We start from the raw sequence: 16,446 nt of genomic DNA on the forward strand, positions 1-16,446 counted from the left end.
TCGTTCAATTCCTGTGTTCCTAAGTTTTTGTTAGCTCGATTGTACATTTCCGATAACGATAAGCATTTCATATGGAAACTATTGGCTTTACAATAAACATAAAAATCGATGATTTACTTCCACTGTTTTCGTGTTCGATTTTGTGGTCAAAAAGTTTGAGAATACGTGAATGCCATTTATTGCAGTATTTAACTAGCATTATGGCAATACATGAATATTGAAAATACTGAAGAAATAAGCACAATGCATTTGGTGTATATAGTGCTGCGTGATTGAAGTGAGAATTTGATAAGAAAATCATATTGTAACTATTAAAAATAGTCTGTGATGTGTACTGCTCTTGCTGCTGCTCTTTCGGTGCTGCTGCTGTAGCTGTAGCTGTTGCTGTTGCTGCGTACACACAACACACGTAGGAAACACTACCATGTTGACTACACTCTACACTCTAAATAAAAAGTGCAAGCGAGATGGCTATTGCTACTAGAATCATTGTATACAACATCTTACATATACATGTATGTACATACATACAAGGCAAGTAGCGCGCGGGCGCTCTCGTCGTAGCCGACATCATCAGCTTTAGTGACTACAGACATACATACATACGTATGTACGGTACATACATATGCGTGTATGCATGTGTATGTGTATGTAGTATAAAGAAAAATCAAAAACAATACAAAATCGGTCTACATTATTACGGAACGCGAATCGAATGTATGCAAAATCTATGCACATATAACATCAAACGCGCAAAATTGTTTATACCCCCGCTATTGATGTACAAATTATAACAAAACTGCAAACATTTGCTGCTGCTGTGCTGCAAAAAAAAAAACCGAAACGAAACGATACGAAAAAGAAAAAGGAGAAAAAAAATACTGCTCAATGAAAACATTTAAAACAATGTCAATAAAATACATGTACATATGTATATGTGTATGTGCGTGTGTGTATATGTAAATATAATTATGTGATATTTGTTTTGTTTGAGCATTTAATGTGTAATGTAAATTCGATGAATATGTGTGTGGTTTGATTTCAAGTGTTTGCATTATGAATGAGGCTGAAGAATAGTGGAAGGAATAAATAGTGTGTGTGTGTGTGTGCGGCAGAAAGGGGAGAAAGAGGAGAGAATCCTAGTTACTATTTCATTTACACATTCGCAGTGTATGTACATACATACATACGTATGTATGTATATATGTAGATGTATGTGTATTTAATTATTGCAATTTGCCGGACTTGACAATTGTTGAAAAATACTGCATCGTGTAATTAATATAATTAATTAACATCATCGATTATTCCACAATGAAATCATGAACAAAATGCAATAATAATATTTGCAGCTTGAGAAGAAGTATTACATCGATTTTTGCATTTCTATCTCTTCAAAAGGAACAACAAGAAGAAGAACAAGAACATCAACAACAACAACAACAACTGTCTGGCCTAATATCAAAGACGACGAATTCAATTTGCTATAAAGAAGGCAGAGCACACTTTTGCCCATCGCCAGCAGTTTCTTCAGCTTCGCCAGCTTCTGCTTCAGCTTCACATTATCCAATGGCTGCTCACGTGGATTTCGATTTCGAATTCGAATTCGATTGCAGTGTGAAAGCTTGCATGCTGTAGACGGGGGACACAGGACAAACAGACAGACAAAGCATTAGCCTTTTACATGCCCCCATTGACATGGACACCAGCAACACACAGTTAAGTGCAGCAACAACGCCCGAGTTAAAGTCGTCGTCATCATCGTCGTCGTCGTCGTTTGCTAACTGCAGCCTGCTAGCGGAGACAACAACCACAGCAGGAGCAACTACAGCAACATCAGCAGCAGTCGCCGCATCAGAAGCCGCATCAATCTTGCAACAGCAACATGAATCGACAACACACAAGCGTGCAACGTCGCAAGGATTTAATGCAAGTGCAAGTGCAACTGGAACGCAGACAGCAACGACGATAGCAACGAATACAACGGCTGCCACGGCCTTGAACCTGCCACCGCCTACATCAATGTCAATGCCAAGTGATGACGCTCTATTGACTTGTCCGCCGCCATTTACAACAGCAACAACTGCAACATCAGCAGACTTACAAGCAACTGGAATAACAGCAGCACCAGCAACAGAAGCAATCAATTGCACGTCAAGTGCGTCTGCAACACTTTGTGCTAGCGATTTTGACTCGGACACCGAGCTATCAATTGTTGCAGCAGCCGCCACACAAGCGGCAACAGCAGCAGCAGCCGCAGCTGGCACACTTGCTGATCACCCAACAACGCCGCCACCGCATCAAGTTGCAGGCGCAACGGGAACGGGGACAGCAGCATTGACGGCGACAACATCGTCGTCGTCGAATGCAATTGGAACAGCATCAATCAATGGCCACAGCAGCAATGCTGCAGCTGGAGGAGCAACGCATCCAAGTCTAAACACCAAACAACAGCGCCAACAGAAGCGACGTCGCGAGCGTGCGCAGCGCCTGCAGGCAGAGCGCGATTCAAGTCGCAGTAGCAGCAACAACATCAACAACAATTCAGCAAGTGTTTTGAGCGCCGCCAATTTGATTGCAGGCGCAACTGTTGTCAGTCTGGGCATGGTGACCACAACAACGACAACAACTAGCGGCAATAACAACAGCAACAATAATAATAATGCTGGCCTTGCGCCCGCCATGCTCTTGGCCAACAACAATAACAACAGCCACAACAACAATCACAACCACAACAATAATGTTTTGGGACCCGGCAACAATGCCATGCTATATCATTTGAACAGTGCCGGCAGCATGGGCGAAGACAGCAACAATTCGAATGGTAACTTCACCAGCAGCAGCAATGGTAGCAACAATCTGTTGCCGCCCACAGACAGCATTGCATCGCTACTCCTGAATCCACCGCATTCGCCCGAATGCAACTCTGGCCTTATGGCCTCGCCCAGCGACAGCGAAGGTGAATCTCTCGATGAGGATCTGCTGTCGACGTCATCGTCGTCCACGCTGTTGCTGCCGCGCGATAAGCCTCCGCCAAGACCGCCACCTCCGGTGCGCCGCAAGTTGCCGCGTTCGCCGGTGCTGGAGGAGGAGATTATCGATGGATTTGCCATATTAGAGTTCAAAACGTATGAAGATCTTGAGGTGAGTTTTGGTCCTTGAATATTAATGTCTTCTCAACAAGTATGCAAAAACAAACCGAGAATTTTGAAATCATGTGAACTTTAGTGCTATTCTTGATAACAATAAGATAGTAAGACTGTCTCTTGGCTTTTATACAATACAATACATATTTGAGGCGATGACATTTCATATGGATTTCTATTCTTCATTTCAGTTCGCAATCAAATTGGGCCAAAAACGCAAAGAGAAACGTCTGTCGGCTCTGGAAGAGCTGACGTGCACGTATAGCATCGAGGAAATGAAAATGCCAAAGATCATCGATACAGGACAACCTCACCCGCTTCGCACCAGCAATAACCTGTCCAATAACTTGAAGGAAATTAACCATCATCATCATCCACGGGCCGTCAACATTGGCAGTGCAATTGTAGTTACTACTACTAACAGCAGCAGCACCACAACTAATATTAATATTAATAATAATAATAATAACAACAGTAGTACGGCATATACTGCGGTTCCGATGGCGCCCGAGTCTGAAGCTGAGGTATCCTGGACTGGAGATCATCAATCGTATCGTCATCAGCAAGAGCAACAGCAGCAACAGTCCCAGCAGCTAACTGGCAGTGCCAGAAATAATAATAAAAGCAGTAATCTAAGCATTAGTCATAATACCAATGCTAATCAAAATGAAATTAGTAATAACCAGCACATGGGCCAATCCAAGCAAACGGAGTCGCCGTCTGTCAACTCTGTGAACAACTGCTGTAATGCATCGATCTCCGAGGCATCCCTATTGGAGAATGGCAATGACAAACCGATGGCAGATCGGGATATCACATTACCATCGTCGATGTCCGTTGGTTTCGTTGTGCCAGACAAGGAGCTGAGTAGTGGAAATGCCGCAATCAATTCTCAAAATTCCAACAGCAATGTTAATCATCCAACAACAGAATATCTTAGCAGAAAAGGCACGAAATCAACAGATTCTTCGACAGCAGTTAAAAGTCAACTGAGTGCCATGCTCTCATCGTCATCGTCATCATGCCCAAAAATCAAAGTGAGTTTTTAAAACACCATCTTATCAAAAGATTCATTTGTATTAACTGTTCAACTATATCAACAGAAGCTTAACAACTTTGAAAGCAACGAAGGCGATGTGGTTGCATCAGCAGCAGCAGCAACAGTTGAGGCCGCCGGACTGACGCTGCAACTTCAAGACTTTGCGAATGGCTCAACGCAAGTCGTTGAGACCACAAGCATTCTACTTAAGAAAGAACACGATGTGAACGAAGCATTTACTGATGTAAGTTTTACAAAAACATAATCAGGCGTGCTCCGGAATTTAATTACGGTATTGTCAGGCTTAAAAAAACACGTGATTTCTTTATTTTTTAACGTTTTATTTGGCTTCGTTACATAGATTTTGGTCAATAAGAACCATTTTCACTATTAATATGTACAGATATTCCCGATCAAGCTTGAGAATTTGTAATTGGAATGGTTATTTTAAATTCCCTCCAATAGTTTTTAATGTCGATTTGACTATTTGATTTAATATTCATATTTTTTATTAAATAATTTCTAAATCCAAGGTTTATTTTGCCACTTTGTAAATGAATTTTAAAACCCAATTGGAAAACAAATTTTGCACTTAGAAATGTAATTTACATTCACAAAAACTTGCGCAATGAATCGCAAATATAGACCACTTTGATATGTAAATACCGGAGCACGACTGAATACACATATGTATGTATTCAAGATATTTATAATTAAACTATATTTTCCACAGGTTTCAGAGCATTGCAATAGCAACAACAAAGAAACTAATATCGTAAGTATTATTATAAATATTTTATATCAATTCAATACTATATATATGTCTTGTTTCTATTGCAGTGTGATACAACTCAAGGCGAAAGTACGGTAAGTGTGAACACAAGAAAGAAACGAATAAAGGGGGTACTAAAAGGTCTAGCTCAAGATGAGAATGTGCGAATATTTTGTATATAATGCACTACAAATGAATTTTCGTAATTTGCATGTACAACTAAACTTTGGTTTAGTAGTAGGATGTGTTTTGAGTTCGATTAATAATAATGTGAATAAGAAAAAAACGTTTTGTACTTACAGTAAATTATGGAAACGTCATATAACATTTTTTGCCCCAGAAACATAATGTTATTAAATTTAAAGACTATTCTCGACCACTTTTCCTTTTTGAAATGCAACTATTTCTTAAATTGTCATTACAATTGGATTTTGAATTGATGATACGGGACTTTTGTATGACTTTCGACCTTTCCAAGGCAATTAGAATATAATCTCAAATTACAGAACAAACTAATGCAAAAATTCGTAATGCGGTTTAGGAAAAAATATATATATGTAGAATCATGCAAAGATTTAATCTTTTAACAGATCGTCATTATAAAGAATATTTGTTGATATATGTATAAGTAAAGAGTCGATTGAAAATTGTAAAATCCATTACATATATTTCAAGTTGAGCGTGTTTGTTTGTTATGAAATATTGAGAGATTACGCAAAGCGAATATTAGTTATGGCACTTTTGCAGAAATACTGCTTATAAGCAACATTTTTAATTAATGATTTACAAAAATTACTTAGGCAAAAGAAATGTAAAATACGACTGTTCAAATCCGAAAATTAATTGCATTATGTGTTTATCTAATCTTTTGCAAAACATGGCGATTATAAACACATACAAATTGTATTAAGAGATTTTCAATTATTTACAAATATCGGTTAATAAATTATTGTGATATTCCCATCCCACATTTTTTTTTTATCTACAAACAATCTTTTGTCTTGCTCGTTTTCATGTTTCAAAAATATCTTTATGTTAAAAGAAATTATACTTGACATTCAGCGAATAACAATATACTAAATTAAAATTTGTTATTATTAAATGCACAATTTCAGTTGTCGTTGGCAAATAGTTCATTGGTAAATTTATGTTGAAACTACGCTTTACTCAATTGATCTATATTTTTTCACCTTTATGGAAATTCTTGTAGATTTTTTGAGTATTCCACTTCATTGGGAACTTAAACACGCTGCTTAACACATTAGTAAAGAGCAAAAAAAAAATTATGAATGTTCTTTAAAGTATTGTTCTATTCGAAGTCGTATTGTTTTCCATTGTAGATTTTTTTTTACCTGTTGGTTTTAAGTAGTACTAACATAATTGCCTATTGATTTTAAGAATTAAATGCATATTTATGTATAGCAATGCATTGTTGAGTCTTATCTTAATGTTATGAAAATCTAATTACGTTTTTGTTTTTTATTTACTTTTACAGAGTTCGGAAAACTTGATTGCTTTCGTTTTTCCTTCAACACCATCCCATGTTGCGAGTATTTCACCCAGGCAAGCCACCACGTGCAAGTCATCCGAATATCTTCTACAAGCGCAAACGATTCCAACTGAATCTGCGACCGGTGACAGCGATCTCTCGAAGACATCTGCAGCCGCTTTATCAACGTCAGAAATAAGTCAGGCGTCGAATTCAACTATAACGTGCACAGAAGCACTTGGGTCCCATACAATTATTAAGAAGAATGGTGGCAGCAGCGGAAACAGCTCGTCTTCGGATAGCAGTTTACAACAGAAAAGCGTCAGCGCAACAAATTCTGCAGTTATATCGACGAGCTCAATGTCAGAGACCGGTGATAGTTTACACTTACCGTCAAGTTCAGATAATCTATTGGATGTCAAAATGGTCCATCAACCTACGGCGGCTTCCATTTCACAAGTAAGTTTTCACACATGCATTCAATTTGTAGATGATAGGGAGGGTATAGATCTCAAGAATTATAAAAGATGTAGATATAACGATGCTGTTTATCACTATCTTGTTTAATGTATATTGAAATGGAGAAAATTTTAAAGATATTAAGTCATGTAATGACAAAGTGTGAGCGTTCAAAAGTATAATAGTATTAGTTACATTGAATTGCATTCAATTTGTAATTGACATTTCTTTTTTTTCTAGGTGTCCAACGCTAGTGTCTCATCAGTTGGTTGCGATTCGCACATAACATCGGCCTCATCTGGACAGGGTAGACTTGGTCAATCGTCGTCAGCAAATGCTCAAGAAATGATGCTAAGCGCCAAGATGGTAACATCGTTAGGCATCGAAGCTGTTGTGCCGCCACGACCCACAATTCCACAACTGTTGACTGCCAGCAATCCTTTGACACCAGTTTCTGTGGCACAATTGCAGGGCAGTACGTTTGGCGAGCGAACGTCGTCTAGCATGAAATCAAATGATAAATCAATGATATTGAGCGCAGATGGGAATAATACGACGCCAGTTCCCATCGATTTGCAGAAGAATCCATCTGCTATAATGCCAGTGTCGATGCCAACGAATCCAGTCGCCAATGGATTCCTCGCGGGCTATTGTGCGCCGGTCAGTTGCAGTGCACCATCAGCGGTTTTATCACTATCAGGAAGCAAGGGGCTTTCAGTACCAATGACCTCGTTGCCACAAAATACAGCCAGCAGTAGCAATTCGATTGCGACAGCAGCAGCTGTAGTTGCCGCCTCTGCTGGTATCACTAAGTCGCCATTTAATACGGGAATGGGTCCCGTTGTTGGATCTGCAGTTGGCTCGTCATTGGTTTTTCATGGTGGACCACCACCACCAATGCCCCACTTAGGAGGTGCTGGTGGACATCCAATGCTAATTCAATCGACGCCATATCGTACACCTTATGCGAACTATTCGCTGTATGCACCGTATAATAGTGTAGCACACGGCCATGGACAATATCTGCCGTCGGTGCTACCAATAGTGGCTCCAAACACATCATCAGCATCTTCACCCCACCGCAACAGCAGCAGTCGAGAACCGCAACCTCCGCCGCCGCCGCCGCCATCAGGAGCGGGAGCGGGAGCGACACCACTGAAAGCACCAGTAACAAGTACAACGACATCACAGCATCAGCAGCCGCCACAGCAGCCGCAGCAGCAGCAGCTGAACGTCAGTGGGATTTCAGTATTGCGACCTGTTACACCACTTGGTGGCTATGTGATTAGCAGTAGTGGGGCAACAACAACAACAGCAGCAACCACAACTGCATCAGTACCTTTGGTAAACTCGACTCATCCTCCTCATCCCCACCCACACAATTTATCGGTATACGCGGCAGGAGGTGTCTTTGGTGTATCATCAACAACGGGGCCAGCAATCACAACAACAGCAACACAACTGTCAGCACCCGTCGTAACGTCCGTTGACGTTACACAGCAACCGCAATTACTTCCATCTGCACCACCTGCATCGCAAATGCTCTCACAATCCGGTTATCCTTCTGCCCATCATCTGACGCCACAATTGCTGACATCATATTCACAGTTTGCACCACCAGCAGCGCCACCAACACAACAACATCAGTCGTCATCGGTGCGCTGTAGTACCACTTCAGCAATGAGCACTGGCAACAACAACTATAGCAACTCTGTTGTCACTGTACAAAATGTAATGACAACGATGTCATCAACATCGTCAATAAATACGCCAATAGCAGCGTCATCATCTTCATCTGTGATCCAAAAAACTCTTTCACCCAAAAGCGACAGTCCTAGCCGAGATCGGGACGTCAATTACAGGTACACATCAAATTGCTATAAACAAATAACTACAATAGGAATTTCCAATGGGGATCATGAATTTATTTCATATAATTTGATAAGCATGATTTTTAACTATGTGTTACATAGTTTTTCAGTTAATTGATTTTTGAAGGCATAAAGAAAATACACATCGACACATATACTAATTGGTCTGTGTTTCCGTCCGAGTGAAAACCTTTGTATATCTCAGAGAAATTAAATGTATATATAATATACATTTTGAAGACAATACTTCTTAGTATTACACATAAAATAAATTTCCTAGCTAGGATTTTGGTACACTTTATTAACAATTGTTGATAGTTTCGAAGTGGATGTTATTATTCATGAATGTATTTGTAGGTGATATGTCCAGCTGCTATAATCGCAATATTTTTTGGTGGGAAACTAGGTATTTTACAGTGGAGTGCCGTCTTTTATAGCCTTTTTACATGCTAGCGGCTTTTCGTTTATGATTTTTTATTGCAAAACTCAAATAAATTTGAATATATTCATTTTACTAAGAAAACACATCTTTATTACCAGCATTTCAAGCGTTCGCCCAAACAATACCGTATCGATGGCTGGCGCACCTCAAGGCATCACGTTAGGCCCGCAGTTCTGTGGCCTAATGCCATCGACACCTATTAGTGGTGGCGCCTCCGTATCATCGACGACTGCGTTATCAACTGCCACAACTCATTCGGTTTTAGCAGTTACCGGTCCCAATATAGCCAATTTTTCTCCAAAGACAGGGCTGTGGCTAAAGTATGATATTTGAAGAATTACCAGAAACAAATAAAACAAATTCGATTAATATTGTATTGTATTTTATATTACAGCTCCCCAGTTATGCATCCTTCAGTAATTCCTCCTCCATGTGCATCATCAGTGCCAATTGTGTCGAGTGGCAACGTTCGACCATCACCTTCCCCACTGAGCTCTGGAGCTGTAGTTGGAACACCAACGAGAGTTATTGGAAATGCATTTTCACCACACGCCTCAACTCATTCCAGCACTGTCGGCAGTGGAAATCCCTCAGCACCAGGAAATTTTCAGTCAACCTTCTTCGCAACACCATTGGCACCGCCGCTTTCATCTTCAATTACACCCACATCTATACCTATGGCTATTAGCAGTAGTTCCGTGACGATGTTGCCCATGGTGTCTCACACCTCGGCAGTCATCGCAACGATAACAACAGCGACAACGACAACATCGTCGGTTACAACTGTGGGCACAGTGCAGTCCACAGTTCCGACCGTGTCGAGTGCAGTCACGCCCACAGCTCATCCCTTTTCGGCCGAATCTCTCTTTCAACCAAGCAAAAGTATGTATTGTTAACCTAGACTGCAGATTAGCGATGGATAATTATGGATAGTCGGTCTTCTATCGATGGTTTCCATCTCTACTGCAAAACTATTAAGTGTATCAGATCGTATTCTAATTATATGCGTTTTCCAATTTATTTAGATGATCAAGCAGACTTATTGCGTCGCGAACTCGATAGTCGTTTTTTGGATCGTTCTGGCTTGACCCAACCGCCACCACCACCAACATCTTCGTCAACATATTTACGACAAGAGCTGCACCATCATCAACACCAGCATACGCATCTGCATCAACATCCACCACATCCACAGATGCTGCCAACAGCAGCATCTATGTCGGCCGCTGCTAATACTATTTTGCCTCAAACACCGCCAACGTCAGCGCAAATATTTCCACCACCACTATTTAAAGACATTCCGAAAATTCCCGCTGTCGATCCACAATTTTATCGTGCTGGCATCGGACTACCTCCTGGGTATACCGGTTATAGTCCAGCAGGGCTGCTGCATTCTGGATTGGGTGGACCTACTCCGTTCATGCCGCCAAACCATTTGACCTCATTTGCTCCCAAGGTAAGCATAACTACCTAATTGTTGCATGCAAATTCCGATACACGGCGACACCACTTCTGCTTTGCTGGTTTCTCCAAGATGCGACACAAGACCGCTATTGATAGCGTATGCTCTATGCAATACTATGGTGACAAACGCCACACATTTGTTAATATGTACGTTGAAGCGTATAAATTATCACAATTCTTTACGATGCAGTTTTTTATGAGAAAAAGGAATAATTGAGAAAGTGCAACGGTATACATTGTTGTGATCATATATGTATGTACATGGCTAGAAATGGAAAACTCGACAGAAATTATGTTTATTATTACTTTCATAATACACCTGCTTTTTTCTGCACTGAAATGGCAATAAAACATTTCCCTAAAGTTCTGTAGAAACAAACTAGTCAGTCAATATCGATAAATGATCCTTTAAATGTCGCAAATCCCCTATGGAGGTATTATCAAATTTATTATACTTTTAAGTTAAAGTTTATTGTCTTTATACCATTCTTTATTCGATCACTGTACTTCTTATGTTTTTATGTATTTTCATAAATACACGAGATTTCGGCTAATGCCGTCTCTTTCTTTTCGCATTTTCTGTGTCAATAAGTGGTTTTACTATCGTTTGCACCCAATTCAGCATCCACATTGTCCTTGAATATGTAATTTGCATTTTACACGCCAGTGATGTTGTAAACAAATAGGTGTACTATATGCATATATGTATGTATGTATGCTTTGTGTGTGTATATGTAAAATGCTTATGGCCTGTGAGGAAGGACACACATATGAGCAGTATCGCGATATCTTCTCTCTCATTTCCGCTCATATGTTTTACTATCGCATAAGACTATTCAAATATGCGCTTACAGTAATAACTATCACAATTAAATGATTGACTTAAGGAATGAATTAAATGATATCTTAAATGATCGATGGTCGTGGTTGAAAATAGAGAAAAACCTTGTTAGTTGCTCAATCTTTTTACATCACTACTATACACATGCTATGCTATGACGTTGTCTACTGAATATTACAATGAACTCATTTGTTGCACACTTACATATCTATACAGAACACTATGTCGCTACCTTCAGTGTCCCCTACTATAATACCATCGATCTCTAACCCCTCCAAGGTCCTCCCGCAGCGAGTGGTATGTTAAACATTACGTGTAGAGCTACACTTCACTTCTCTAACTACGCATATTTTCTATTATCGTTTATTTACATAGAAAACTGGACGTTGGAATGCTATGCATGTCCGCATTGCGTGGGAAATTTACTATCACCAAAACAAGCAAAGTTCGGAGAAATTAGTGTGTTCCGCTTCCATTGTTGGCCCAAGTCATAGTAGCTGCAGTAGCAGCATCAGCGTCAACTCTGGTTCATCTGGTGCACCTGGCAATGCGAGTAATATGGTCGGCAGTGGAGGATCAGCCAGTGGCAGTGGCTCCGCTAGCAACATTGTCACATCTGTTGCGAATGGAAACGTGATGGCAGCAGGCGGACCATCGCCAGCAGCACTTGGCATGAAATCGTCTCCGGCATTGGCTTTAAGTACAGCGTCCCCGCATTTACTGCATCGTTCTGGTGAATTGCCTGCAGCTGCAACATACGCTAGATCGCCATTTGAGGCTTCGCCTCTAGCTGCAAGTTTTATTGGAGCACCACCTAGTCATATTGGTAAGTGGCACGCTTTGGTGTAAATCAGCAAGAAACTCACTCTTTAACGCCACCTAACTCAACAGGTACAGCAGTTTCCCCTTTTGGACGGTACGTTGGATCGTTTGGTTTTGGAGGTCTGACACATTTTGGACGCGATATTTCTGTCGGTGGACATTTAGACGCATGGAGGTAAGTCATGGGATTATGATTATTTTGTGCTAAGGACTGAGATGTCCGAACTTATCTTATTTCAAAACAAAGTGCCAAATTTTTTGGACTAGCGAAATTGTGGATATTTGCAATTAAGTGTTAGCTTATCACTTAAAATAATTGTTACGATACAGAAAGGCGTTTTGAGATTTTAGTTGAATAGAGCCGCAACCATTTCAATTACAAACTATTTTAGCATATATATATAAAGTATAAAAGGTAATATACCTTAGTATAAAAGATAGTTTTGTAGGTCAGTAGAAGACTTGATTTTTGTTACACTTTATAATTAGCTCAAATGAGATGTTATCGCTGACTTGCTTTATATGATACTCTTAAACTTGAGGGTTAGCTTTATTGGATTTTAGCAGGAAGTAATATAATATTCATTTGTAATTTATTTCAGAACAAGTTCTGTGCCACGCTCTGTAGCGTATCATCCTACAGTTACATCTGGACCAAGTGGTTGGCCAATTAAAACGGATCCTGCTTTGGAGAATGCACGTCGCGAGGCCGAAGAACGAGAACGGGAACGCGAGATAAGAGAACGCGAGCAGAGAGAACGTGAGCGTCAGCGACGAGAACGTGAGGAACGCGAACGGAAGGAGAAGGAAGAGAAATTGAAGCGTGAGCAGCAGGAGCGTGAAAGAGAGCGAGAACGTGAACGGGAGCGCAAAGAGCGCGAGCGACGTGACATCGAGCGCCGTGAAATGGAACGTGAACGTTTAATGCAGCAACAACGAATCAACGAAAGCAACAAACAGGCATCAGCTGCAGCAGCGTCGTCAGCAACAGCACGGGATCGTTCACCTCATCGCAGCATCGGCAGCATTGTTGGTGAGCACAATACGGAGATCCGCATTAAGGAGGAACATCCGCGTAGCACCAAAGAGGAACAGGATGTGATGCTTATGCGTGCATCGGCTGCGGCTGCTGCTGGTGTTGCCGTAGGCGATCCGCGCTATCATCCATCATCGTTGGCAGCGGCACAGGCGGCGAATGCTGCGATAGCAACAGCACATCATCATGCCAATTTCATGGTTTCGACAGGTCGGCATGGGCCACCGCATGGATTACCACCGTCATCAGCGTCTCATTTGTCGCGCAACATGATGCCTCCCACATTGGGTGTTGGTGGACCTCTCGCTCATTTTGCCCCACCTGTACCACCGCCATGGGGCATTGATGCATACCGCGATCCCTATGGTCCAATCTTGCGTTACAACCCCATCATGGAGGCAGCGTTTCGTCATGAAGCCGAAGCAGAACGGCAAAAAGTCTTAAGTATCTATGCAGCACAATCTGCGGCTCACTTGCGGGGTAAAGAACCAAGTCCCATACCTCCGCCATCGATGGGCCCATTGGGTCCACCTCCAACGCATCTGCGTATGCAGCCACCGCCACCAAGTGTTGGTCTAATGTCATCATCAACTGCGCCACAGCCGCCTTCGCAACAATGTCAGCAACCGCAATTGTCGACAATGGGAATGGGGAAGGCGGGACCAGGAGGCGCGCCCGGTCCGCCAACGATGAATATGGCTGTACAGCATATGATATCAGTTGATCCTTTGAAAAAGGAACCTGATCATACCATTGGTATCGTAGTGAGTTCACCTGGGACAGGTATTAGTCATGGTGCTGTACCAACAAGCGTCATAGGCATACCATCGGCTGCTTCTCCAGCAACGCCAAGTCGATGATAACCTATTACAAATATGAAACTGATACCTATAGAAAAATAAAGAAGTTTTGTCAAATTTCAAGCACTTCCATTTTTGTCAATATTTGAATTTGTATTCTGCTCTTTGTCCCTACCTCCACTCAACAACAACAACAACACATCTGAGCCTGACAAACAAAAAAAAAAAAAAAAACAAACACCAAGATAGTAAGCGCAACGCTTTTGTAATATAAAAAGAATGAACGATAAAAATATATATTTTAATTTAATTTTAAAGTTGCAAGATGAAATATGATATAAACAGAACATATTTTACCTACTGATCAAAAAACAAAAAATAAAAGGAATCCACGGTCATCAAAAAAAGATCCACTTGTTCTAAGATTATATTTATGCGAGCCATAAACTTTCGCAACAAGTTGCTTCCCACTTACGTCTACCCGCAGCGACAGGCACATACTCGTATACATACAACTATATATTATATGTATTATATATATACATATATGTATAGTACTTTTATGTATATGTATATATATACATATATGTATCTAGTACTCTTATGTATATGCATATATATATATATTATATATAAAATAAGACTTTAAATTTATATAAAAACAAACACCGAATACCTATTAGTTTAATTAGATATTTAGATTTGCATATAAATAATAGAGCATTTGTATTATTTGTATAATTCGTGGACATAATTATACTCAAATGTACATATATATAGCATATAACATATAGGCATACATATTATATATACACGCATGCATACGTAACAAGATACAATTTGATAATAATTAAAACAAAAAACAAAAAAAAGCAAAAAACACAAAAAAACAAAAAACAATTGTTGTATGGTACATTTAGCAACTTGTGGAATCATACAATACCATTCCAATCGTGCATTATATGTTTCCATAAGTAATTTCATGTATGCCGGTAATGTATATAAATAAATTTAAAGATATTGATAATAGAAACATTGCTAATAATTCAACAAAATGTGTTTTTATTTCTTATAAAGTTGACTGTGTTAATACATAGTACTTTAATCATCAGCAGATTTAAAACTTCACTATACTTCAATAGTGACCAAAGTCCCAATTTTGTTAAATTTCAGGAGAAGGTTCGATCTTTGTATACTCCTACATTATTATAACAAACAGATTTGTAGGTGTTTGAGGCATGAGTGAGTTTCTTCAGTTAGCTTGTAATAACTTCAAAGAATTTAGGGAATTAAGAATTTGAAAAAAATGAAATAATTAACTCATACCTACTAGTATATGTAAGAAATTAAAAAGGTTTTATAACTAGATGTTTAAAACCGTAACACGAAATAATCCGAAAATTATCTAGGATTTGTTATTCACATAAGTTTCTTTCTCACTTATATTTTATTTAAAAATCTTCAATTGATTTGAAAATGCATTCACTGCAACAGTTACATAGATATTTTCAATGCATTAATCCATTAAAATTTGATTGCTGCGCATAATAAAAATATGCGAATTAATGACAACTATGTATACACTGCCTCATCTACGTATATAATTGAAAATTTTCTTTACTTTAAAAATACATTTTACAGATCTTATGTCTCACAGACAATTTATTTTGTTAATCCAAAATTCGTTTCAAACTGATTTCGTTAGAATGCATGGTGGTCGCCTACTCTTTCTATCAAAGTACTTGTTTAGACACCGACTCGACAACTATTGATCATAAAAGACGTAAACAATAAAAGTAAAAGTTCCGAACAAATATATCAATCGCGAATTAAAAATACCCTGTACAATTCTCTTAAACATGTTAAAATAATAATTTGAGAAATTTTATTTGGCGATTATGCATCAAAATAATACTATTTGGTACAGAGGTTTACTATGCATTTAGTATACGAAACTTAATATCCGTAGAAGCGAACATTTTTAGTATAAATGTAGTAAATGTTCTAGCACAAGATAAGTTATAATGTTATAAAGTCGAATGCCCTATTTGTTCATTTGCACTGGGTATAAGATTTGATTAGTTTTGTTTTTTTCTGATGGGGAATTTCCCAAATCAGGTCTAAGTGCTGGCTTACATCGTATGAAGAAAGCTGTCAAGTATGTTTAAGCCGTGGCAAGAAATACTCGTGGTGTGGAAGTGCTTTGTCAATTTAGGCGTTGTTATTGTTTTTGGAGCCATCATATTATTTATGACACCCTTCTGT

General features: G+C 39.5%; 1 protein-coding gene across 5 annotated transcripts; it reads left to right on the plus strand.

The window, feature by feature from the left end:
• The first annotated feature begins 107 nt into the window (after positions 1–107).
• LOC117578149 (mucin-5AC) lies at positions 108–15,236 on the plus strand. Of its 5 annotated transcripts, none has more exons than XM_034263370.2 (15): positions 109–277; positions 1,402–3,144; positions 3,338–4,183; positions 4,250–4,429; positions 4,919–4,960; positions 5,026–5,052; positions 6,453–6,905; positions 7,146–8,767; positions 9,317–9,538; positions 9,613–10,100; positions 10,244–10,674; positions 11,740–11,820; positions 11,899–12,349; positions 12,415–12,520; positions 12,948–15,236. In XM_034263370.2, exons 2-15 carry the CDS (start codon positions 1,699–1,701, stop codon positions 14,239–14,241), a joined length of 7,689 nt encoding a protein of 2,562 aa, XP_034119261.1. In that variant the 5' UTR covers positions 109–277; positions 1,402–1,698; the 3' UTR covers positions 14,242–15,236. The 5 variants fall into 5 exon arrangements, with proteins under 5 accessions (XP_034119291.1, XP_034119261.1, XP_034119280.1 ...); XM_034263389.2 differs by lacking the exon at positions 109–277 and adding an exon at positions 311–515; XM_052003370.1 differs by lacking the exon at positions 109–277 and adding an exon at positions 987–1,170.
• Positions 15,237–16,446: the final 1,210 nt, after the last annotated feature.

The sequence above is a fragment of the Drosophila albomicans genome, chromosome X, assembly GCF_009650485.2.
Source record: "Drosophila albomicans strain 15112-1751.03 chromosome X, ASM965048v2, whole genome shotgun sequence".
NCBI classification, from domain to species: Eukaryota; Metazoa; Arthropoda; class Insecta; order Diptera; family Drosophilidae; genus Drosophila; species Drosophila albomicans.

Bases quoted from the DNA above. Each gene is read 5' to 3' on its own strand.
- LOC117578149 (XM_034263370.2), top strand. From the start codon at position 1,699: ATGGACACCAGCAACACACAGTTAAGTGCAGCAACAACGCCCGAGTTA. The intron at 3,145-3,337 runs GTGAGTTTTGGT...TCTTCATTTCAG, and splicing joins AAACGTATGAAGATCTTGAG to TTCGCAATCAAATTGGGCCA. The intron at 4,184-4,249 runs GTGAGTTTTTAA...CTATATCAACAG, and splicing joins CATCATGCCCAAAAATCAAA to AAGCTTAACAACTTTGAAAG.